At 53.0% G+C, this 26,097-nt stretch overlaps 1 protein-coding gene across 3 annotated transcripts in view; it reads right to left on the bottom strand.

Moving 5' to 3' along the window:
• Positions 1-3,075: 3,075 nt before the first annotated feature.
• CLMP (CXADR like membrane protein) overlaps positions 3,076-26,097 on the bottom strand; it is a 161,113-nt gene continuing 138,091 nt past the window's right edge. For 2 of the 3 annotated variants that reach the window (XM_063943819.1, XM_063943820.1), the window contains exons 3-7: positions 24,853-25,048; positions 17,055-17,222; positions 14,741-14,857; positions 10,773-10,914; positions 3,076-8,900 (exon numbers count right to left, since the gene is read on the bottom strand). In XM_063943819.1, the coding sequence (XP_063799889.1) occupies positions 8,711-8,900; positions 10,773-10,914; positions 14,741-14,857; positions 17,055-17,222; positions 24,853-25,048 (813 nt within the window). In that variant the 3' untranslated portion in view covers positions 3,076-8,710. The remainder of the gene's footprint in view (positions 8,901-10,772; positions 10,915-14,740; positions 14,858-17,054; positions 17,223-24,852; positions 25,049-26,097) is intronic. The other variant, XR_010188715.1, reaches the window with a different exon arrangement.

The following is a 26,097-nucleotide window of genomic DNA, read 5'->3' as shown; positions in this document are numbered from 1 at the left end:
CATCAGGAAAGCGCAGGATTTGAGCGCCACTGACTGCCGTCGGGTAAGCGCAGGGTGTGAGCGCCGCTTGCTGCCATCGGGTAAGCGCAGGGTGTGAGCGCCGCTGTAAGTGCAGGGTGTGAGCGCCGCTTGCTGCCGCCGGGGTGTGCGCAGGGTGTGAGCGCCACTGACTGCCGTCGGGTAAGCGCAGGGGTGTGAGCGCCACTTGCTGCCATCGGGTAAGCGCAGGATTTGAGCGCCGCTTGCTGCCATTGGGTAAGCGCAGGGTTGTGAGCGCCGCTTGCTGCCATCAGGAAAGCGCAGGATTTGAGCGCCGACTGACTGCCGTCGAGTAAGCGCAGGGTGTGAGCGCCACTTGCTGCCATCGGGTAAGTGGAGGATTTGAGCGCCGCTTGCTGCCATCAGGAAAGCGCAGGATTTGAGCACCGACTGACTGCCGTCGAGTGAGCGCAGGGGTGTGAGCGCCGACTGACTGCCGTCGGGTAAGCGCAGGATTTGAGCGCCGCTTGCTGCCATTGGGTAAGCGCAGGGTATGAGTGCCACTTGCTGCCACCAGGTAAGCGCAGGGTGTGAGCGCCACTGACTATCGTCGGGTAAGCGCAGGGTATGAGCGCCGCTTGCTGCCATCGGATAAGCACAGGGTGTGAGCGACACTGACAGCCGTCGAGTAAGCGCAGGGTGTGAGCGCCGCTTGCTGCCGTCGGGTAAGCGCAGGATTTGAGCGCCACTGACTGCTGTCGGGTAAGCGCAGGGTGTGAGCGCCGCTTGCTGCCATCGGGTAAGCGCAGGGTGTGAGCGCCGCTTGCTGCCATCGGGTAAGCGCAGGGTGTGAGCGCCACTTACTGCCGTCGGGTAAGCGCAGGATTTGAGCGCCACTGACTGCTGTCGGGTAAGCGCAGGGTGTGAGCGCCGCTTGCTGCCATCGGGTAAGCGCAGGGTGTGAGCGCCGCTTGCTGCCATCGGGGTAAGCGCAGGATGTGAGCGCCGCTTGCTGCCATCGGGTAAGCGCACGGTGTGAGCGCCACTTACTGCCGTCGGGTAAGCGCAGGATTTGAGCGCTGCTTGCTGCCATTGAGTAAGCGCAGGGTATGAGCGCCACTTGCTGCCACCAGGTAAGCGCAGTGTGAGCGCAGGTTGCTGCCATCAGGAAAGCACAGGATTTGAGCGCCACTGACTGCCGTCGGGTAAGCACAGGGTATGAGCGCCGCTTGCTGCCGTCGGGTAAGCGCAGGATTTGAGCGCCACTTGCTGCCATTGGTTAAGTGCAGCGTGTGAGCGCTGCTTGCTGCCATTGGGTAAGCGCAGGATTTGAGCGCCGCATGCTGCCATTGGGTAAGCGCAGGGTGTGAGCTCCGCTTGCTGCCATTGGGTAAGCGCAGGGTGTGAGCGCCGCTGACTGCTGTCGGGTAAGCGCAGGGTGTGAGTGCCGCTTGTTGCCGTCAGGTAAGCGCAGGATGTGAGCTCCACTTGCTGCCGTTGGGTATGCACAGGGTGTGAGCGCCACTTGCTGTCGTTCGGTAAGCGCAGGGTGTGAGTGCCACTTGCTGCCATCGGGTAAGCGCAGGGTGCGAGCGCCGCTGACTGCCGTCGGGTAAGCCCAGGGTAGTGAGCGCCTCTTGCTGCCGCCGGATGTGCACAGGGGTGTAAGCGCCGCTTACCATCGAGTAAGCGCAGGGTGGTGAGCGCCGGTTACTGCCATCGGGTAAGCGCAGGGTGTGAGTGCCACTTGCTGCGTTGGGTAAGCGCAGGGTGTGAGCGCCACTTGCTGCCGTCGGGTAAGCGCAGGGTGTGACCGCTGCTTGCCATCGGGTAAGTGCAGGGTGTGAGCGCCGCTTGCTGCCATCAGGTAAGTGCAGGGTGTGAGCGCCGCTTGCTGCCATCAGGAAAGCGCAGGATTTGAGCGCCGACTGACTGCCGTCGGGTAAGCGCATGATTTGAGCGCCGCTTGCTGCCATCGGGTAAGCACAGGGTATGAGCGCCACTTGCTGCCATCAGGTAAGCGCAGGGTGTGAGCGCCGCTTGCTGCCATCAGGGTAAGTGCAGGGTGTGAGCGCCGATTGCTGCCATCGGGTAAGCGCAGGGTGTGAGCGCCTCTTGCTGCCATCTGCTGTGTGAGACAGTTTGAGTCAGAAGCTGATGGAGGAGGCTGCTGCGCTGTATGGCTATTGTATGGATCTGCTGTGTGAGACAGTTTATGAGTCAGAAGCTGACGGGAGGAGGCCGCTGCGCTGTGTGGCTATTGTATGGATCTGCTGTGTGAGACAGTTTAGGAGTCAGAAGCTGACGGAGGAGGGCCGCTGCGCTGTGTGGCTATTGTATGGATCTGCTGTGTGAGACAGTTTAGGAGTCAGAAGCTGACGGAGGAGGCCGCTGCGCTGTGTGGCTATTATATGGATCTGCTGTGTGAGACAGTTTAGGAGTCAGAAGCTGACGGAGGAGGCCGCTGCGCTGTGTGGCTATTATATGGATCTGCTGTGTGAGACAGTTTAGGAGTCAGAAGCTGACGGAGGAGGCCGCTGCGCTGTGTGGCTATTATATGGATCTGCTGTGTGAGACAGTTTAGGAGTCAGAAGCTGACGGAGGAGGCCGCTGCGCTGTGTGGCTATTATATGGATCTGCTGTGTGAGACAGTTTAGGAGTCAGAAGCTGACGGAGGAGGCCGCTGCGCTGTGTGGCTATTATATGGATCTGCTGTGTGAGACAGTTTAGGAGTCAGAAGCTGACGGAGGAGGCCGCTGCGCTGTGTGGCTATTATATGGATCTGCTGTGTGAGATGTTTCCTGCTACAGTGAGGCCGGGGCCCATATAGACACATGTAATAGTGGTGGTCCCGGGGAGGAGAGCCCACCAAAGTTGCTGTTATTGGACGTTAGTGACATAGATAAGGAGAACGCTTCTATGTCCTGTACTAGCGTCCTCCTCGGACCAGTATGACCATTGCTGCCAGTCCATGTATGCTGGGACAGTGTGTGTAGCCAAATCCTACAATCGCTATGCCAAGTGCACCATTCTCTGTAATTGTAACGTGCAGTGTAATGTAGTACAGGACAAATGAAAGCAAGCACTATAGATCTATTACTATTTTATTTCTTTTTTTATTAAATTATATTTAGAAATTACTTTATACTTCATAAGCATTTAACCAAAGTCAGAATAACAATACAGTTCTATGAGAGAAGAATGGAGCCTGTACCAACACACAATCCGCAGTAGATAAAACTAAAGTGCAATAACCTAGAGAAAGAAACAGCTACGCAGTGGTTATATCCAGCCTGCACCCACCTCTGGGGAGAGAGGCACGTATGACGGGGAGGTGAAGTGGGCAGTGTCATGTTAGGGAACCTCTGGGCACCCTCCTCTGGGGAGAGAGGCACGTATGACGGGGAGGTGGAGTGGGCAGTGTCATGTTAGGGAACCTCTGGGCACCCACCTCTGGGGAGAGAGGCACGTATGACGGGGGAGGTGGAGCGGGCAGTGTCATGTTAGGGAACCTCTGGGCACCCACCTCTGGGGAGAGAGGCACGTATGACGGGGAGGTGGAGTGGGCAGTGTCATGTCAGGGAACCTCTGGGCACCCACCTCTGGGGAGAGAGGCATGTATGATGGTGAGGTGGAGCAGGTGGTGTCACGTTGGGGAACCTCTGGGCACCCACCTCTGGGGAGAGAGCATGTATGATGGTGAGGTGGAGCGGGTGGTGTCACGTTGGGGAACCTCTGGGCACCCACCTCTGGGGAGAGAGGCATGTATGATGGTGAGGGTGGAGCAGGTGGTGTCACGTTGGGGAACCTCTGGGCACCCACCTCTGGGGAGAGAGGCATGTATGAGGGTGAGGTGGAGCAGGCGGTGTCACGTTGGGGAACCTCTGGGCACCCACCTCTGGGGAGAGAGGCATGTATGATGGTGAGGTGGAGCAGGTGGTGTCACGTTGGGGAACCTCTGGGCACCCACCTCTGGGGAGAGAGGCATGTATGATGGTGAGGTGGAGCAGGTGGTGTCACGTTGGGGAACCTCTGGGCACCCACCTCTGGGGAGAGAGGCATGTATGATGGTGAGGTGGAGCAGGTGGTGTCACGTTGGGGAACCTCTGGGCACCCACCTCTGGGGAGAGAGGCATGTATGAGGGTGAGGTGGAGCAGGCGGTGTCACGTTGGGGAACCTCTGGGCACCCACCTCTGGGGAGAGCGGCATGTATGAGGGTGAGGTGGAGTGGGTGGTGTCACGTTGGGGAACCTCTGAGCACCCACCTCTGGGGAGAGAGGCATGTATGAGGGTGAGGTGGAGCGGGTGGTGTCACGTTGGGGAACCTCTGGGCACCCACCTCTGGTGAGAAAGGCATGTATGAGGGTGAGGTGGAGCGGGTGGTGTCACGTTGGGGAACCTCTTGGCACCCACCTCTGGGGAGAGAGGCATGTATGAGGGTGAGGTGGAGCGGGTGGTGTCACGTTGGGGAACCTCTTGGCACCCACCTCTGGGGAGAGAGGCATGTATGATGGGGAGGTGGAGCAGGCGCTGCCGCGGTGCCTTGTGCTCTATGTAGCAGGGGCTGCTCAGCTGGAAGAGACATTTACGTACTGTAGCCCGGGGTGGCCAGCGGGAGGAAAGCACTGATTGGTGGGTGTCCATCCCTGGCCTGTTCCTGTGCTGGCTGCACCTGCAGCCAGTTTTCACATTTTCTTAAAAAAGTGGATTTTCCGGGTCCGGACTACGAAAAACTCATATATCTTCCGATCTGTACGTTTGTCAAACAAGTTGTGTGAGTGAAAATTGAAGCCAGGAACACGCTCTACAAAACTAAAAAAAACAACAAAACACGTGTCTAGTTTAAACCATTCTAATTTTATAGCAGAAAACCCCAATTTTTTTTTTTAAAGAAAAATAGCTGTTTTTTAATACTTTAGAGCTGATGAGGCGGGTCTTAACGTTATCCGATCGAGCTGAAACTTTGACAATCTCATTTTTACACCAATTGGCAACTTTTTCGGGGTTCCCGTGGAAGATACGATAAAAAACCATTTCCCCCCTATGTCTTGCAACCACCCTATTACACACAGAGGAACGGGATGTGTAGAGCTGGGTATTCTGGTAAGACTGGTCAGCAGAGGACCACCACCTACTATTTATTTGGCCAAATCACTGTTTCTGCAGAATTGCAGGATTCTTATTCCACTTCTGTTACATGAAATTTTCTTCCTATTCCTTCCTCTTAGAAAGTGTTCATTGGCCCTCATTCCGAGTTGTTCGCTCGCTAGCTGCTTTTAGCAGCTTTGCACACGCTAAGCCGCCGCCTACTGGGAGTGAATCTTAGCTTAGCAAAATTGCGAACGAAAGATTCTCTAAATTGCGAATAGACACTTCTTAGCAGTTTCTGAGTAGCTCCAGACTTACTCGGCATCTGCGATCAGTTCAGTCAGTTTCGTTCCTGGTTTGACGTCACAAACACACCCAGCGTTCGCCCAGACACTCCCCCGTTTCTCCAGCCACTCCCGCGTTTTTCCCAGAAACGGTAGCGTTTTTTCACACACTCATAAAACGTCCAGTTTCCGCCCAGAAACACCCACTTCCTGTCAATCACATTACGATCACCAGAACGAAGAAAAAACCTTGTAATGCCGTGAGTAAAATACCAAACTTCTTAGCAAATTTACTTGGCGCAGGCGCAGTGCGAACATTGCGCATGCGCATTAAGCGGAAAATCGCTGCGATGCGAAGAAAATTACAGAGCGAACAACTCGGAATGAGGGCCTTGGTTCCATTTTTCTTTTGCGGCAATGCAATATATTTCCTCCCTGTATGATACGACCTCAGGTGTGACACCTATACAATCCTTACAGTACAGGGTCCACGTATTTCCATAAACAGATTTTTTTACTTTTTTGCGCATATTTATTCCTTTTCAGTAAATCCCAAATCCTAAATCCCACCACACGAGAGCACAAAGTAATAATTGACATTGTAGACACAGAAGGTGTTTGTGCACCTGGTAAATAATGAAGAATAGGGACACAATTCTACCCCTGGGACTATCCCTACACTTGGGGACTGTATATCATACACCAGCGGGTCTCCTGTCTCCTGTGGGAATACTATGAATTTACCGCATTCAGGGCGTCCACACATCACAATGAGAGACCATGGGGTCAGCAGGACAGTCCCCCCCAAACGGTGTCTGTCCTACCAACAGTAGAAGCAGTTGGGGTTTATTGGGGGGGTCACTGGATAATTTATGTAAGTATAGTTAATGAACCCTCTGTTATATAATGCGCTACCAGTGTGTCTGGCTGCACGGGGCGAGCGGGTGGAGGGGCTGACAGGAGATGTCGGGGATCCAGGTGCGGCCTGTGGGTGGCAGGCGCTCCACTGACACAAACACGATGGCGCATTATATAATAGATATACTGTAGCGCTCGGTCTGAATTAGTAATAACAAATTGGTAACCATAAACCAAATAGAACAGTATACAATATAGAAAGCAATTTGTTAATGACTAATTCTGTGTGGTGCATAGATATAATGGCTAATCCCGGAGCGCCCTGTACATGATGTGTATAATTATATACTAGACACCTCGAGGTACACCACAGGGGGGGCATCTGCAGGAAGGGCACGCACAGGCCAATGAGTAACACAGCGACACTGAATATAGAAAACCCCTTTCATACGATATAATACCAATGAAGCGTCTTATACCAGGTTAGTGCGGTTGGAGAATATGTGGAAATTATATGAGCGGACAATTGTACACCATGAGGCGCAGCAGGGACAGGGAGCTCCAGTGCCTGCAGAAATGAAATGGCAACCCCACAGGCAGCGGTGCAGTCACGCGATGGCGTCCCCATTCCAATTACACCACAGACGCGCACAGCTTGTCAGTACGCGTGTGTCCTTCCTGATGCTCCGTCTAGCTGGGAGACCATGCCTCATGCACCCTGTGCGGCGTGCTGGAGAATAAACCGCAGCATACAAGGGGCGGAGAGGTACGGATAGATGTGAGATTTTATAATGGGTCCATAGCGGAAATACCTGGTTGTCCTTACCCTGTTATCAGCCTAGATGAAGAGCCCTTTAGTCCTATACACAAATGATTGCAGTGACAGTGGCCAGGCCTGGCAAGGAAGCGCATACACACTGCTGTCATCACCCACCTCTCAGATTCTGCCCGCCTACAGTGTACTCCTATCAGTAATGACAGGGTGAGAGGTCCAGCACAGTTCTCGTCTGCCGGTTCCCTGCCCGTGGTGACTAGCAGCCATTTTGTGGCTCACTCAGCATTTAGCCTTTGAGTACTCCATGAAGTGATGACAGTAGTGACATCACAGAGGCACAAAGCGATACACTGACGTCATTGTGTCCTGGATATTCAGTGATGCCGCATTGTCATGAATACCGATCTAGCCCAAAAATGGCCGCCTCCAATGGCAGAATGGCTAAGGAGCAAACCGGCCCCAGTCTGTCATCTAGATATTCCGATCAGGCATGGGTTTGTGGACCAGCAGACGTTGGAGTTGGGGTGGGACTGGATCTTGCATAGTGAGATTATTATAGGTAAAGGAGGGGGTATGGGCCTTCCTTGCTGTGAGGGAGAGCGCTCAGCCATTCCAGCTCTGCACCGGTTCTAAGATGGCGAAGACCGAGTCTTGTACTTTTATAGGATGTCATTTACACGTTACACTGTAGTGGGGAAAGGCGTCTCTGTGTTTCCTACACACATAATGCCACACGTCATATAGATGGTCACAATGTCCCTCATGATTAATTAGAGACACAAGTGCAGTGTTCTAGGAGGGAAACACATGTTTTCAATGAATGGGGAGGTAGCGGGAGGTTGGACTTTAATGCTACATTTACACTTTTGCACAGGTCAAGTATAGACGTACTCCGGGGACCGCAGACCGGGCGCACCCCAGGGACCGCAGACCAGGCGCACCCCAGGGACCGCAGACCGGGCGCACCCCAGGGACCGCAGAGCGGGCGCACTCCCAGGGCTGCAGAGTAGGCGTGGAAGTTACATTGGTGCTAGGTCGGCCATCTGGCTGCTTCTCTGCAGTCTGCCTTTGCACATCGAGTGCACTGGTAAGGTATGTAGACATACATGTATGTAGACAGCGGGTGACTGTCGCATGTCCGTGCTGTGGCTGCCCATGTAAGACAAGTAGATAAGTAATGGACAGTTCTCTCCTTTAGCTCTTTCAGTCCCCAGCAAGATTACTGGAAGTTTCTCTGCGCAGAACGTTCTGCCCTTTGTGGCTTCTGCTTCACAGGAAATTAAAATGAACAAAGTCGGAACACTAGTTATAAAAAAAATATCCTCGTCATAGAACAAATGTTACCGTCGTCAATATTTCGTACCGTCATCATAAAGTAATAAAAAGGTTTCCCTTACAGAGAACAATTCACATTGCTACACAGTTCAGCACAACTAGTGTACCTTGCTAACTCCTGGCCTACGCGGAGCTCTTATTCCCTCATGTATAGTTCCCAATCTTCCTACGTTCCTCTCAAAGCTCCGCAGCTTCTGTGTTTATTATTGAAAAGGTGCAAACTCTCTACTGGTGAAGTAGTAAAATCAATGAAACCAAAGATGTGGTCTGAAAAGACTTATGTGACCATGAAGTCCTAGCAAAGCTTCTCCAGACATAGTTCCTGTGTCGCAGTGGACACGTACATTCTCTTTAAGACCAAGCGTCTTGGCTAATCCCGGGCCTGCTCCCTCATATCTGCTCCAGGCAGTGATGTTTGGTCTCCGCGTGCAGCGTTTCCTGGGTGGAGAGAGTTCGTTGGCTGCGAGAGGCACTGTTGGTTGTGGAGCGGGTAGATGAAGAACCTGAGCGGGAGCTTCTGGAGCCTGAGGTGGAAGATCCAGGTTTCATCAGCCGGGCCTTAGGGGCTTCTGCGTCCTCCCTATAACAGCATAAATAATCAGTAATGAAGCCGCAAGGCCAAATGCTTCCAGTGCTACTGTAACTCTCAGAGAAACGTCAATTATCCTACCCAATCCAGCAAAACAGGCTGCAGCCCGCGACACTTGCCGAGTGGCTTCTGTGGTATTACGTTTGTTGTTACGTCACTGACGTATTTATCAATTCATCAATATTGGCGGATATGTATGTACAAGTGTCTGTACATTGCTATAGCTAGAACAAGCATCGTGAAGAGGAACACGCCTCATGTACTAATGTGTTCGTACTCGTACTGGGATTACAGAGGGACATTATTGGGGCATATGGCATTACAGTTCTCCAGGGGGGTATATTTACTTGGATTCGGTTTTGGAATCCTCTTTATGAATCTTCGAAATTGATTCTTTTTGATTTTCTACAAATCCTTACAAAATCCCTTATTTACTATAATTGGATTTTCAAATCGAATTCGATATTGGTTGATTTTGGGAAGGGATTTAGAGTTGAATCTATGAAATCCCTTCCAAAATCAAACCTCAAATCCACAGAAAAATCTAACAGAACTTCCTCATTGCTTCCTATTGGTCCAAATGTATCATATGCACACTAATTAAATGGGAAACTCTCTCTTTACACTTTTATTTACATGAAAACCTAAGTGGTGATTTTTTTGATTTTTTTTTATAATTACAGCTGAAATATTTGGAAATAAGTTTAGCTCTAATCTGTCTTCCACGTTCTGTGTTCACATGGTCAGTTGCTGTTAAAAAACCTCTGCCTGCTCCCTGATTATTGCATAATCTGGGGAGAGTGGTTTTCTTAATGCACGATTATGCAATATCCGGCAGCAGAGCACAATATCGAACGCTTTTGCCAAATGATATAAAAATATGCTTCCAAATATATTTTTTAAAATAAACCAAAGATGCATTCTGTCATGTATTGGGTGGCTATTTGTGCCTCTTTATACTTATGCTCAGCAGGAGTTTGTGGATTTGACAATGGAGTCAGAAGCCAGGAGCAACAGCCATAGCCTAAATAATATTTCTTGGTGGAAGGGGAACAAATTAGAACAATACAGCAACAATCACCATTAGCTGCTTTATTAGCGCATACTGGTATCTTACACAACAACCATCCCTCTGGCATTTGTCCCACAATAATTTTCGCAGACAGGGATGAATTGCTGAGGATGTAGGCATCATGGGACGAACCAGGATAGCCAGTTACAACACTCATGATTTTAAAAATCATTATATCATCCAGCCAAATTGCCCAATATTGTGCTCTGGTGCTATCTATTGTACAATAATGGAATACGTTTGATGTCTACTAGTATAAATATGTGCAGTATTCAACTCATGAAGCTACTGATGGTGCTCTGATTGGTCCTCCAGGGTTACCTCAGTCTGGTGGTGATTTGTATTGTGCAGGTAGGTGCACAACATAACATAACCTTGGACATTCACTATCAGTACTTCCGCACTGCCCTACATGCTTTTGGGTACTTAAAAGTCATCACTATCAATTTCCTGCCATTGAAATGGTGTTTAGAAGCCAAAATTGAATGTCTAAACATCTTTCTAAACATTTGGGGATTTGAGGTTTGATTTTGAGTTCGATTTCAAATCGATTTGCAAATCGAATTTTAGTAAATGAGGGGACTTTTTGTTGGCCTATGGGAAAACATCAATGTTTTTCATAAATTTGAATTTGGCTTTAGAATAGATTTGACATTCGATTTGGTCTTTCGTAAATCTGTTGAACCCAAATCGAATGGAAACAGAATGCCAAAATCCCTTCTAAGTCAAAATGGAACGACAGTAAATTTTGCCCCAGTTATGTTATTTACGTCTTGCTCTCTCCCATTTACCGAATCTCATTGAGGAACTCATCTTCTTCCAGCTTCTTGAGCTTTTTCTTCCGAAACAGAAACCAGCAGATGAGAAACAGAAAGAGGGCCCCGCCCACGGTGCCACAGGTCACACCGGCCAGGAAGGCCACGTTTGTGGGAGCTGTATAACACAATATAAAAAAATATATAGAAAATACAGTTTTACCTATTATATGTGGCATACAGGGCTAAATGTTATAGCCTGCGAGAAGCTGGAGGGGAGGGACCTTGTGTGAGTCTGCCCGCATTTTTAAAGCGGGAACCTGGTTTTGCCTTTTAAATGATTGCTGCTTTAAAAAAAGGGGAATTCTTGCACAAAGTCCCGCCCCTCCGGCTTCTCGCAGGCTGTTAGCCCACAGTCTTCACAATATCCAGACTTACGGTTAGGTCCATATATATTTAGGTGATGATACGATTTTTGTAATTTTAGCTGTTTACCAAAACATTTAAGTTATATAATGAATATGATCTTAGAGTGCAGGCTGTCAGCTTTAGTTTATGGTATTCACGTCCACACTGGAGGAAGGGTGTTTTATATGTAGACCCATCTTTTTCAAGGCAACAAAAGCGATTCGACAGGTGACTAAGAAGCTGTTTCATGGACAGGACTGGGCGATTCCGTTGTTATTTCTTCATCAATTAGGTAGGCACAAGGTCTAGAGATGATGCCAAGTGTGGCATTTGCATTGGAAGCTGTTGCTGTGAGCCCACAATATGCAGCCACAGGAGCTCTCAGTGCAAATTACACAGGCTGTCCTTAGGCTGCAAAATCAACCGGAATCCATCAGAGAGATAGCGGCTGCACTCTCAGGGATGTCACTGGTCCTAGTGACTGGATAGGCTGCACTCTCAGGGATGTCACTGGTCCTAGTGACTGGATAGGCTGCACTCTCAGTGATGTCACTGGTTCCTAGTGACTGGATAGGCTACACTCTCAGTTATGTCACTGGCTCCTAGTGACTGGATAAGCTGCACTCTCAGTGATGTCACTGGTTCCTAGTGACTGGATAGGCTACACTCTCAGTTATGTCACTGGCTCCTAGTGACTGGATAGGCTGCACTCTCAGTGATGTCACTGGTTCCTAGTGACTGGATAGGCTGCACTCTCAGTTATGTCACTGGCTCCTAGTGACTGGATAAGCTGCACTCTCAGTGATGTCACTGGTTCCTAGTGACTGGATAGGCTGCACTCTCAGTTATGTCACTGGCTCCTAGTGACTGGATAAGCTGCACTCTCAGTGATGTCACTGGTCCTAGTGACTGGATAAGCTGCACTCTCAGTGATGTCACTGGCTCCTAGTGACTGGATAGTCTGCACTCTCAGTGATGTCACTGGCTCCTAGTGACTGGATAGTCTGCACTCTCAGTGATGTCACTGGCTCCTAGTGACTGGATAGTCTGCACTCTGTGATGTCACTGGCTACTAGTGACTGGATAGTCTGCACTCTCAGTGATGTCACTGGTACATAGTGACTGGATAGGCTGCACTCTCAGTGATGTCACTGGCTCCTAGTGACTGGATAGTCTGCACTCTCAGTGATGTCACTGGCTCCTAGTGACTGGATAGGCTTTGCTCTCGTGATGTCACTGGTTCCTAGTGACCGGGATAGGCTGTACTCTCAGTGATGTCACTGGTTCATAGTGACTGGATAGACTGCACTCTCAGGGATGTCCCTGGCTCCTAGTGACTGGATAAGCTGCACTCTCAGTGATGTCACTGGCTCCTAGTGACTGGATAGTCTGCACTCTCAGTGATGTCACTGGCTCCTAGTGACTGGATAGTCTGCACTCTCAGTGATGTCACTGGCTCCTAGTGACTGGATAGTCTGCACTCTCAGTGATGTCACTGGTACATAGTGACTGGATAGGCTGCACTCTCAGTGATGTCACTGGCTCCTAGTGACTGGATAGGCTGCACTCTCAGTGATGTCACTGGCTCCTAGTGACTGGCTAGGCTGCATCCTCAGTGATGTCACTGGCTCCTAGTGACTGGATAGTCGGCACTCTCAGTGATGTCACTGGCTCCTAGTGACTGGATAGGCTGCACTCTCAGTGACGTCACTGGTTCCTAGTGACTGGATAGGCTGCACTCTCAGTGATGTCACTGGCTCCTAGTGACTGGATAGTCTGCGCTCTCAGTGATGTCACTGGTTACTAGTGACTGGATAGTCTGCGCTCTCAGTGATGTCACTGGCTCCTAGTGACTGGATAGGCTGCACTCTCAGTGATGTCACTGGCTCCTAGTGACTGGATAGGCTGCATCCTCAGTGATGTCACTGGCTCCTAGTGACTGGATAATCTGCACTCTCAGTGATGTCACTGGCTCCTAGTGACTGGATAGGCTGCACTCTCAGTGACGTCACTGGTTCCTAGTGACTGGATAGGCTGCACTCTCAGTGATGTCACTGGCTCCTAGTGACTGGATAGTCTGCGCTCTCAGTGATGTCACTGGCTCCTAGTGACTGGATAGGCTGCACTCTCAGTGATGTCACTGGCTCCTAGTGACTGGATAGACTGCACCCTCAGTGATGTCACTGGCTAGTAGTGAATGGATAGGCTGCACTCTCAGTGACGTCACTGGCTCATAGTGACTGGATAGGCTCCACTCTCAGTGACGTCACTGGCTCATATTGTCTGGATAGGCTGCACTTTCAGTGATGTCACTGGCTCCTAGTGAATGGATAGGCTGCACTTTCAGTGATGTCACTGGCTCCTAGTGACTGCATAGGCTGCACTGTCAGTGATGTCACTGGATCCTAGTGAATGGATAGGCTGCACTCTCAGTGATGTCACTGGCTCCTAGTGACTGCATAGGCTGCACTGTCAGTGATGTCACTGGATCCTAGTGAATGGATAGGCTGCACTATCAGTGATGTCACTGGTCCTAGTGACTGGATAGGCTGCACTCTCAGTGATGTCACTGGTTCCTAGTGACTGGATAGGCTGCACTCTCAGTTATGTCACTGGCTCCTAGTGACTGGATAAGCTGCACTCTCAGTGATGTCACTGGTTCTTAGTGACTGGATAGACTGCACCCTCAGTGATGTCACTGGCTAGTAGTGAATGGATAGGCTGCACTCTCAGTGACGTCACTGGCTCATAGTGACTGGATAGGCTGCACTCTCAGTGACGTCACTGGCTCATATTGTCTGGATAGGCTGCACTTTCAGTGATGTCACTGGCTCCTAGTGAATGGATAGGCTGCACTTTCAGTTATGTCACCGGCTCCTCGTGACTGGATAGGCTGCACTCTCAGTGATGTCACTGGCTCCTAGTGACTGCATAGGCTGCACTGTCAGTGATGTCACTGGATCCTAGTGAATGGATAGGCTGCACTCTCAGTGATGTCACTGACTCCTAGTGACTGCATAGGCTGCACTCTCAGTGATGTCACTGGATCCTAGTGAATGGATAGGATGCACTCTCAGTGATGTCGCTAGTGACTGGATAGACTGCACTCTCAGTGATGTCACTAGTGACTGGATAGGCTGCACTCTCAGTGATGTCACTGGTTCCTAGTGACTGGATAGGCTGCACTTTCAGTGATGTCACTGGCTCCTAGTGACTGGATAGGCTGCACTCTCAGTGATGTCACTGGCTACTAGTGACTGGATAGGCTGCACTCTCAGTGATGTCACTGGTCCTAGTGACTGGATAGGCTGCACTCTCAGTGATGTCACTCGTGACTGGATAGTCTGCACTCTATCTATCCCTTGTCTGTACATGGTTGTATTTTATCTTGAAATTAATCATATTACATTATAGTCTTTTGTTGTTAGCATCTAGTGAGTCCACTTTCAGCTGTAATTGCAGTAAGTGTCATTATTGTGTATAATGGGGGTTACTTACTGGCAAAGTGTAAATGACAGTGTATTAACCATTCAGCAATCTCGTGCCCATGGTGACACTGTTATACCCTGTATTCCTGGTTGTGTCTTGTTACTCACATTGTACTGTCAGAAGTAAGTCACAGGTCCTGTGCCCGGCGTCGTTCCTCACTACACAGCGGTACGAACCGTTGTCCTTGGAGCTGACGTTCTGCAGCACAAGCTGCTGGGTCGGTTCTAGGGAGAATGGAATAATTAGCGTTAATCTCACATTGTCTCTGCAGAGCAGTCAGATGTGGAGAATGTAAACGTGGCAGAAACTATCTGCCAAGAGACGGACACAGCTGCAGATGTCTGACAGACGCTTCCCACAATCGGATGTCCGGGGATGAAACCGCCACTTACTTATAACGCACCGCTAATAGCACTTTATAACCTGCAAGTAACGGGCTGTATTTTATCATCACAGAACGCATCCTGTGCCCGAGTTATTCCTGAGTTCCTGGCACTGTCACTATACACTTCTTTCTTTATTCTTTGCACAACAGTAATGAAAGTAATGCAGCCTATTATCTCACACATGTGTACACACGCACACACACGTGTACACACGCACACACACGTGTATCTGAGCTGCTCCCTTTATAGAGGACATAAGGGGTAATTCAGACCTGATCGCTCTCTAGCGGTTTTTGCAGCGCTGCGATCAGGTCTACACTGCGCATGCGTATGCACCGAAATGCGCAGGCGCATTGCAAAGGTACAAAGCAGATCGCCGCTCAGGGATGGATTTGTGCGAAGAATACATTCGCACGGGCGATCGCAAGGAGACTGACAGGAAGAGGGCGTTTGTGGGTGGCAACTGACCGTTTTCAGGGAGTGGTTGGAAAAACGCAGGCGTGTCCAAGCGTTTGCAGGGCGGGTGTCTGACGTCAGTTCCGGTCACGGACAGGCTGAAGTGATCGCAGCGGCTGAGTAAGTTCTGGGCTACTCAGACACTGCACAAAACTTTTCTGTACCGCTCGGCTACACATGCGATCGCACATTTGCAAAGCGAAAATACACTCCCCTATGGGCGGCGACTATATGATCGCAGCAGTGCAAAAAAAACCCTAGTTTGCGATCAGGTCTGAATTAGGCCCATACAGCGCACAGGGCCTGAGCGTCTCTGGGCAGTAACTGGGCTGCGCATTGAACAGATCCGCATTATGGGACTATCATGGGAAGCCTGTGTTAAGACGGATATTTTGTTCCCAACACGGGGCGTGTGTAGCTCCCAGTACTGATGGCAGCTGCGGGCTAAGGTGGTCATTCCGGATTGATCGCTCACTGACGATTTTCGCAGCGCAGCGATCAAGTGAAAAAACGGCATTTATGCGCATGTGTATGGGCCGCAATGCGCACGCACGACATACAGGTACAAAGCTCTTTGTGGTTGTGCACAGGTTCTAGCGAAGTTTTCCTTCACACTGGTGGCCGCAAGAAGATTGACAGGAAGGGGGTGTTTCTGGGTGTCAACTGACCGTTTTCAGGGAGTGTTTGCAAAAACGCAGGCGTGGCTGGGCGGGTGTATGACGTCAAATCCGGACACGAATAGGCTGAAGTGATCGCAAGCGCTGAGTAGGTTCAGAGCTACTCAGAAACTGCACAAACTGTTTTTGCAGAGCTCGGCTGCACAGGCGTTCTCACTTCTGCTAAGCTAAAATACACTCCCCAGTGGGCGGCGGCATAGCGTTTGCACGGCTGCTAAAAACTGCTAGCGAGCGATCAACTCGGAATGACCCCCTAAGTACAGTCGGCGGGATGAGCTTCCACACGCAAACACGCGCATATTCTTATAAACAGGCGGATTCTTACATTAGTGTCTGGTACGAAGGAGCAGATCTACTACATGTTGGTATGTAGGAGAGTGGTGTACTGATACCGCTAAATGACAGGGGCGTTATGCACCCCTGGGGAGACGTACTGTACCCGCACGTATCATGTGGGCATAGAGCTTCCTGCTTCGCCACTTTACCGGGGAGCAGGAAGAGGTAGCGACGAGACGTATCAACATCTCGGATACTGAAGTGGGGGAGTGAAAAGTCCCCGCTCCGGCGATCGCTGCTAGAGCGCACAGTGCGTCAGCCTAGTGCCGGTGTCTGGCAGCCGAGATGATAATGCATCTCGGCGCTACTGCTTCGCTATACCTTCGCAATCCGTGCCCCTATAATACAATGACCTCTAAGTCGGCTGCCGCAGCTGTACATAGTGGGCCACATAATGACCCGGCCCAGATACATGATGCCTGCAGCAATGACTATTGTTCCTCTCCCTGTGACATGATATACACACTGCAGTATACAGGCGGACACCCAGAAACCCAGCATACTGTAGGCCGCCGGACACATTAGCACGCACACACATACTGTCCCAGCAGCAGGAGGCGTCTCACCGAGCTGCGGAGTATTCGATATGTATACTGGGAATTCATCCTTGTGCTTCAGACGCTGCCAGCGGTACCACATGGGCTTTGTGCCCCCCGATGACTTGCAATGCAGGGCGACGTCTCTGCCCACTATCGGGTCACCCTCTATCCAGCAATCAGGCTCTGACGGCTTCACTGGAAACAAAGCACAGGAAAGGTAAGTACCCCGTACCACCCCATATAACACACATACAGTATATAGCTCCCTCTCCTATATACCCTTACTGCCCCATTGTCTTACCACTCTATGTCACTGGTAACACAGCACAGGATCAGACGCTGGGGAAAGGTAAGTACCCCGCACCACCCAATATAACACACATACAGTATATAGCTCCCTCTCCTATATACCCTTTCTGCCCCATTGTCTTATCACTCTATGTCACTGGTAACACAGCACAGGATCAGACACTGGGGAAAGGTAAGTACCCAGCACCACCATTTAACACACATACAGTATATACAGCTATTTCCCTGCTAGCTCCTTCTCCTATATACACTTACTGCCCCATTGCAGAGCCTTTTACTACCCCCTGCTGCAATTAATAATACCCCCTACATCAGGGCTGGCCAAACCAGTCCTCGAGATCTACCAACAGTTCACATTTTCCAGACCACCTACCTGGTGCACAGGTGTCGTCATTACTAATAAGATGTGCTGCATTCATTCCTAACTGACCATTCTACAGATCTCCAGGAGGCATGGAAAACATGACCTGTTGGTAGATCTTGAGGACTGGTTTGGCCAGCCCTGCCCTACATCCACTCCTGCATAAATACAGAACGGATGTCAGGCGTTCCCCAGCGTTGGTCATACTCCAGCCTTAGGGCCTAATTTAGAAATGATTGCAAAAGCAAAATCGTTCTTTAATGGGTAAAACCATGTGCACTGCAGGTGGGGCAGATATAACATGTGCAGAGAGAGTTAGATTTGGGTGGGTTATATTGTTTCTGTGCAGGGTAAATACTGGCTGCTCTATTTTTACACTGCAATTTAGATTTCAGTTTGAACACACCCCACCCAAATCTAACTCTCTCTGCACATGTTACATCTGCTTCCTCTGCACTGCACATGGGGGGTAATTCAGACATGATCGTAGCAGTAAATTTGTTAGCAGTTGGGCAAAACCATGTGCACTGCAGGAAGGGGGGGAGTGGGAGGGGGAGGGGGGGTCAGATGCACGTGGTTTTGCCCAACTGCTAACAAATTTGCTGCTACGATCAGGTCTGAATTACCCCCATGGTTTTGCACATAAGAGAAAAAGTTTGCTGTTGCGATCAGGTCTGAATTAGGCCTTTAGTCTGGGGTGAGCGGTACAGGACGGCAGGCGTTTTCTCACTTCTCTGGATCTACTGCAGAATGTTCCACATTGTCATCAAGCTTTCATGATTGTGCAGTCATATCACTGCTCAGTATTCCCGCGAGTACACAACATAATACAGTCCTGAAGTGGGTGCACTGGGGTGGAAGGTGTGAGGCAGCGCCTGCTGTCCCAGGGTGAGACTGACAAGATGTGGGACGGAAATAGAGGCAGAACGTGGCAGACTGGGCAGAAGTCAAATAGAAGAGAGAGGAGGCTCTGACATGGAGGTGAAGCTGGTACAGATGAGGGGGCACGCACTGTACACAGGGTACAGCAGACGTGGGGCGCGCACCATACACAGGGTACAGCAGACGTGGGGTACGCACCATACACAGGGTACAGCAGACGTGGGGCGCGCACCGTACACAGGGTACAGCAGACGTGGGGCGCGCACCGTACACAGGGTACAGCAGACGTGGGGCACGCACTGTACACAGGGTACAGCAGACGTGGGGCGCGCACCATACACAGGGTACAGCAGACGTGGGGTACGCACCATACACAGGGTACAGCAGACGTGGGGCGCGCACTGTACACAGGGTACAGCAGACGTGGGGCGCGCACCGTACACAGGGTACAGCAGACGTGGGGCACGCACCGTACACAGGGTACAGCAGACGTGGGGCGCCCACCGTACACAGGGTACAGCAGACGTGGGGTACGCACCATACACAGGGTACAGCAGACGTGGGGCGCGCACCATACACAGGGTACAGCAGACGTGGGGTACGCACCATACACAGGGTACAGCAGACGTGGGGCGCGCACTGTACACAGGGTACAGCAGACGTGGGGCGCGCACCGTACACAGGGTACAGCAGACGTGGGGCACGCACCGTACACAGGGTACAGCAGACGTGGGGCGCCCACCGTACACAGGGTACAGCAGACGTGGGGCACGCACCATACACAAGGTACAGCAGACGTGGGGCGCCCACCGTACACAGGGTACAGCAGACGTGGGGCACGCACCATACACAGGGTACAGCAGACGTGGGGCACGCACCATACACAGGGTACAGCAGACGTGGGGCACGCACCGTACACAGGGTATAGCAGACGTGGGGCACGCACCGTACACAGGGTACAGCAGACGTGGGGCACGCACCATACAAAGGGTACAGCAGACGTGGGGCGCCCACCGTACACAGGGTACAGCAGACGTGGGGCACGCACCATACACAGGGTACAGCAGACGTGGGGCGCGCACCATACACAGGGTACAGCAGACGTGGGGTACGCACCATACACAGGGTACAGCAGACGTGGGGCGCGCACCATACACAGGGTACAGCAGACGTGGGGCGCGCACCATACACAGGGTACAGCAGACGTGGGGCGCGCACCGTACACAGGGTACAGCAGACGTGGGGCGCGCACCGTACACAGGGTACAGCAGACGTGGGGCGCGCACCATACACAGGGTACAGCAGACGTGGGGTACGCACCATACACAGGGTACAGCAGACGTGGGGTACGCACCATACACAGGGTACAGCAGACGTGGGGCGCGCACCATACACAGGGTACAGCAGACATGGGGCGCGCACCGTACACAGGGTACAGCAGACGTGGGGCACGCACCGTACACAGGGTACAGCAGACGTGGGGCGCCCACCGTACACAGGGTACAGCAGACGTGGGGCACGCACCATACACAAGGTACAGCAGACGTGGGGCGCCCACCGTACACAGGGTACAGCAGACGTGGGGCACGCACCATACACAGGGTACAGCAGACCCACCGTACACAGGGTACAGCAGACGTGGGGCACGCACCATACAAAGGGTACAGCAGACGTGGGGCGCCCACCGTACACAGGGTACAGCAGACGTGGGGCACGCACCATACACAGGGTACAGCAGACGTGGGGCACGCACCATACACAGGGTACAGCAGACGTGGGGCACGCACCATACACAGGGTACAGCAGACGTGGGGCACGCACCATACACAAGGTACAGCAGACGTGGGGCACGCACCGTACACAGGGTACAGCAGACGTGGGGCACGTACCATACACAAGGTACAGCAGACGTGGGGCGCCCACCATACACAGGGTACAGCAGACGTGGGGCACGCACCATACACAGGGTATAGCAGACGTGGGGCACGCACCATACACAGGGTACAGCAGACGTGGGGCACGCACCATACACAGGGTACAGCAGACGTGGGGCACGCACCATACACAAGGTACAGCAGACGTGGGGCACGCACCGTACACAGGGTACAGCAGACGTGGGGCACGCACCATACACAAGGTACAGCAGACGTGGGGCGCCCACCATACACAGGGTACAGCAGACGTGGGGCACGCACCATACACAGGGTATAGCAGACGTGGGGCACGCACCATACATAGGGTACAGCAGACGTGGGGTATGCACCATACACAGGGTACAGCAGACGTGGGGCGCCCACCGTACACAGGGTACAGCAGACGTGGGGCACGCACCATACACAAGGTACAGCAGACGTGGGGCGCCCACCGTACACAGGGTACAGCAGACGTGGGGCGCCCACCGTACACAGGGTACAGCAGACGTGGGGCACGCACCATACACAAGGTACAGCAGACGTGGGGCGCCCACCGTACACAGGGTACAGCAGACGTGGGGCGCCCACCGTACACAGGGTACAGCAGACGTGGGCCACGCACCATACACAAGGTACAGCAGACGTGGGGCACGCACCGTACACAAGGTACAGCAGACGTGGGGCGCCCACCGTACACAGGGTACAGCAGACGTGGGGCACGCACCATACACAGGGTACAGCAGACGTGGGGCACGCACCATACACAGGGTACAGCAGACGTGGGGCACGCACCATACACAGGGTACAGCAGACGTGGGGCACGCACCATACACAGGGTACAGCAGACGTGGGGCACGCACCGTACACAGGGTACAGCAGACGTGGGGCACGCACCATACACAAGGTACAGCAGACGTGGGGTATGCACCGTACACAGGGTACAGCAGACGTGGGGCACGCACCGTACACAGGGTACAGCAGACGTGGGCCACGCACCATACACAGGGTACAGCAGACGTGGGGCACGCACCATACACAGGGTACAGCAGACGTGGGGTATGCACCATACACAAGGTACAGCAGACGTGGGGCGCCCACCATACACAGGGTACAGCAGACGTGGGGCACGCACCGTACACAGGGTACAGCAGACGTGGGCCACGCGCCATACACAGGGTACAGCAGACGTGGGGCACGCACAATACACAGGGTACAGCAGACGTGGGGCACGCACCATACACAGGGTACAGCAGACGTGGGGCACGCACCATACACAGGGTACAGCAGACGTGGGGCACGCACCGTACACAGGGTACAGCAGACGTGGGGCACGCACCATTCACAGGGTACAGCAGACGTGGGGCACGCACCGTACACAGGGTACAGCAGACGTGGGGCACGCACCATACACAGGGTATAGCAGACGTGGGGCACGCACCGTACACAGGGTACAGCAGACGTGGGGCACGCACCATACACAGGGTACAGCAGACGTGGGGCACGCACCATACGAAGGGTACAGCAGACGTGGGGCACGCACCATACACAGGGTACAGCAGACGTGGGGCACGCACCATACACAGGGTACAGCAGACGTGGGACACGCACCGTACATAGGGTACAGCAGACGTGGGGCACGCACCGTACACAGGGTACAGCAGACGTGGGGCATGCACCGTACACAGGGTACAGCAGACGTGGGGCACGCACCATACACAAGGTACAGCAGACGTGGGGCGCCCACCATACACGGGGTACAGCAGACGTGGGGTATGCACCATACACAGGGTACAGCAGACGTGGGGCACGCACCGTACACAGGGTACAGAAGACGTGGGGCACGCACCATACACAAGGTACAGCAGACGTGGGGCACGCACCGTACACAGGGTACAGCAGACGTGGGGCACGCACCGTACACAAGGTACAGCAGACGTGGGGTATGCACCGTACACAGGGTACAGCAGACGTGGGGTATGCATCATACACAAGGTACAGCAGACGTGGGGCACGCACCATACACAAGGTACAGCAGACGTGGGGCACGCACCGTACACAGGGTACAGCAGACGTGGGGCACGCACCGTACACAAGGTACAGCAGACGTGGGACAGACAACATTGAGCAGCTGAAGAGTGAACCTGGGGGATTGGAAGCAGTTTTAACGCAGGCCCCGCTACAGTTACTCACCCAGCACGCGGGCCCCGCTACAGTTACTCACCCAGCACGCAGGCCCCGCTACAGTTACTCACCCAGCACGCGGGCCCCGCTACAGTTACTCACCCAACACGCAGGCCCCGCTACAGTTACTCACTCAGCACGCAGGCCCCGCTACAGTTACTCACCCAGCACGCAGGCCCCGCTACAGTTACTCACCCAACACGCAGGCCCCGCTACAGTTACTCACCCAGCACGCAGGCACCGCTACAGTTACTCACCCAGCACGCAGGCACCGCTACAGTTACTCACCCAGCACGCGGGCCCCGCTACAGTTACTCACCCAGCACGCAGGCCCCGCTACAGTTACTCACCCAGCACGCAGGCACCGCTACAGTTACTCACCCAGCACGCAGGCCCCGCTACAGTTACTCACCCAGCACGCAGGCCACGCTACAGTTACTCACCCAGCACGCGGGCACCGCTACAGTTACTCACCCAGCACGCGGGCCCCGCTACAGTTACTCACCCAGCACGCAGGCCACGCTACAGTTACTCACCCAGCACGCGGGCCCCGCTACAGTTACTCACCCAGCACGCGGGCACCGCTACAGTTACTCACCCAGCACGCGGGCACCGCTACAGTTACTCACCCAGCACGCGGGCCCCGCTACAGTTACTCACCCAGCACGCAGGCCCCGCTACAGTTACTCACCCAGCACATGGGCACCGCTACAGTTACTCACCCAGCACGCGGGCACCGCTACAGTTAATCACCCAGCACGCGGGCACCGCTACAGTTAATCACCCAGCACATGGGCACCGCTACAGTTACTCACCCAGCACGCAGGCCCCGCTACAGTTACTCACCCAGCACATGGGCACCGCTACAGTTAATCACCCAGCACGTGGGCACCGCTACAGTTAATCACCCAGCACGCGGGCACCGCTACAGTTAATCACCCAGCACGCGGGCACCGCTACAGTTAATCACCCAGCACGCGGGCACCGCTACAGTTACTCACCCAGCATGCGGGCACCGCTACAGTTAATCACCCAGCACGCGGGCACCGCTACAGTTAATCACCCAGCACGCGGGCCCCGCTACAGTTAATCACCCAGCACGCGGGCGCCGCTACAGTTAATCACCCAGCACGCGGGCACCGCTACAGTTACTCACCCAGCACGCGGGCACTGCTACAGTTACTCACCCAGCACGCGGGCACCGCTACAGTTAATCACCCAGCACGCGGGCACCGCTACAGATACTCACCCAGCACGTGGGCACCGCTACAGTTAATCACCCAGCACGCGGGCACCGCTACAGATACTCACCCAGCACGCGGGCACCGCTACAGTTAATCACCCAGCACGCGGGCACCGCTACAGTTACTCACCCAGCACGCGGGCCCTGCTACAGTTACTCACCCAGCACGCGGGCACCGCTACAGTTACTCACCCAGCACGCGGGCACCGCTACAGTTACTCACCCAGCACGCGGGCACCGCTACAGTTAATCACCCAGCACGCGGGCACCGCTACAGTTAATCACCCAGCACACGGGCACCGCTACAGTTACTCACCCAGCACGCGGGCACCGCTACAGTTAATCACCCAGCACGCGGGCACCGCTACAGTTAATCACCCAGCACACGGGCACCGCTACAGTTACTCACCCAGCACGCGGGCACTGCTACAGTTACTCACCCAGCACGCGGGCACTGCTACAGTTAATCACCCAGCACGCGGGCACCGCTACAGTTACTCACCCAGCACGCGGGCACCGCTACAGTTAATCACCCAGCACGCGGGCACCGCTACAGTTAATCACCCAGCACGCGGGCACCGCTACAGTTAATCACCCAGCACACGGGCACCGCTACAGTTACTCACCCAGCACACGGGTACCGCTACAGTTACTCACCCAGCACGCGGGCACTGCTACAGTTACTCACCCAGCACGCGGGCACCGCTACAGATACTCACCCAGCACGTGGGCACCGCTACAGTTAATCACCCAGCACGCGGGCACCGCTACAGATACTCACCCAGCACGCGGGCACCGCTACAGTTAATCACCCAGCACGCGGGCACCGCTACAGATACTCACCCAGCACGCGGGCACCGCTACAGTTAATCACCCAGCACGCGGGCACCACTACAGTTACTCACCCAGCACGCGGGCACCGCTACAGTTACTCACCCAGGATCTTTAAGCTGATGTAACACCATTTATATTTCCCTGCATTTTTCACTTTGCAGATGTACTGTCCGGCGTCGCCGGGCTCCAGCGAGGGGATGAATATGTCCGCGTCACCGGCTGAGCAGTTGGAGGAGAATCTGTAACGGCCCATGAGGTCTTCATTTTCATAGACTTTCCCTCCACTGTAGCTGAGTATCTGGAGGTACAGGGGAGACAATAATGTACAGGAAACACTGAAAACATGCACTGCGGGGCCGATGCAGACCGAGGACACGTTCCTGCATGAAATCGCACTGCCACGCTAATCTGGCCACGCAGGCCGGCAGGAAAGCGCACACACACCTGTTAGGAGATGTATATGTTACACCGCGCACAGGGCGAGGGCAGGCATACGGTGATGACGTCTGGTCGTAGCTGGTATGCTGCAGGGGCATCCACATCGCATTATTCATTCACCTCTGATTTCTGGGATATGGCAATGGTTCCCAAAGGCACTCCAACAGTTCATGTTTTAAGGATATCCACGCTTAGGCACAGGTGACTTAATTAGTACCTCAGTCAGTTTGATTATACCATGTGTGCACAAGCAGGGATATTCCTAAAACCTGGACTGTCGGTGAGGACCGCGTTTGGGTACTCCTGGGTTACGGCTTTCCTTTCACAATACACTGGTAGGTTAATTGACTTCTGACAAAAACGTAACCCTAATATAGATTGTAAACTCCACCGGTGCAGGGACTGAAATGACTGCATAAATAATACTGGTGCAGGGACTGACGGGACTGCGTAGATTATACTGGTGCAGGGACTGATAGGACTGCATAGATTATACTGCTGCAGGGACTGACATGACTGCATAGATTATACTGATGCAGGGACTGACATGACTGCATAGATTATACTGATGCAGGGACTGACATGACTGCATAGATTATACTGGTGCATGGACTGACAGAACTGCATAGATTATACTGGTGCATGGACTGACATGACTGCATAGATTATACTGGTGCAGGGACTGACATGACTGCATAGATTATACTGGTGCAGTGACTGATATGACTGCTGACAGGACTGCATAGATTATACTGGTGCATGGACTGACATGACTGCATAGATTATACTGGTGCAGGGACTGACATGACTGCATAGATTATACTGGTGCAGTGACTGACATGACTGCTGACAGGACTGCATAGATTATACTGGTGCATGGACTGACAGAACTGCATAGATTATACTGGT

Source organism: Pseudophryne corroboree, chromosome 10, assembly GCF_028390025.1.
Source record: "Pseudophryne corroboree isolate aPseCor3 chromosome 10, aPseCor3.hap2, whole genome shotgun sequence".
Lineage (NCBI taxonomy): Eukaryota > Metazoa > Chordata > Amphibia > Anura > Myobatrachidae > Pseudophryne > Pseudophryne corroboree.
The sequence above is the reverse complement of the archived record's forward strand: the minus strand, read 5'-3'. Positions and strand labels throughout refer to the sequence as shown.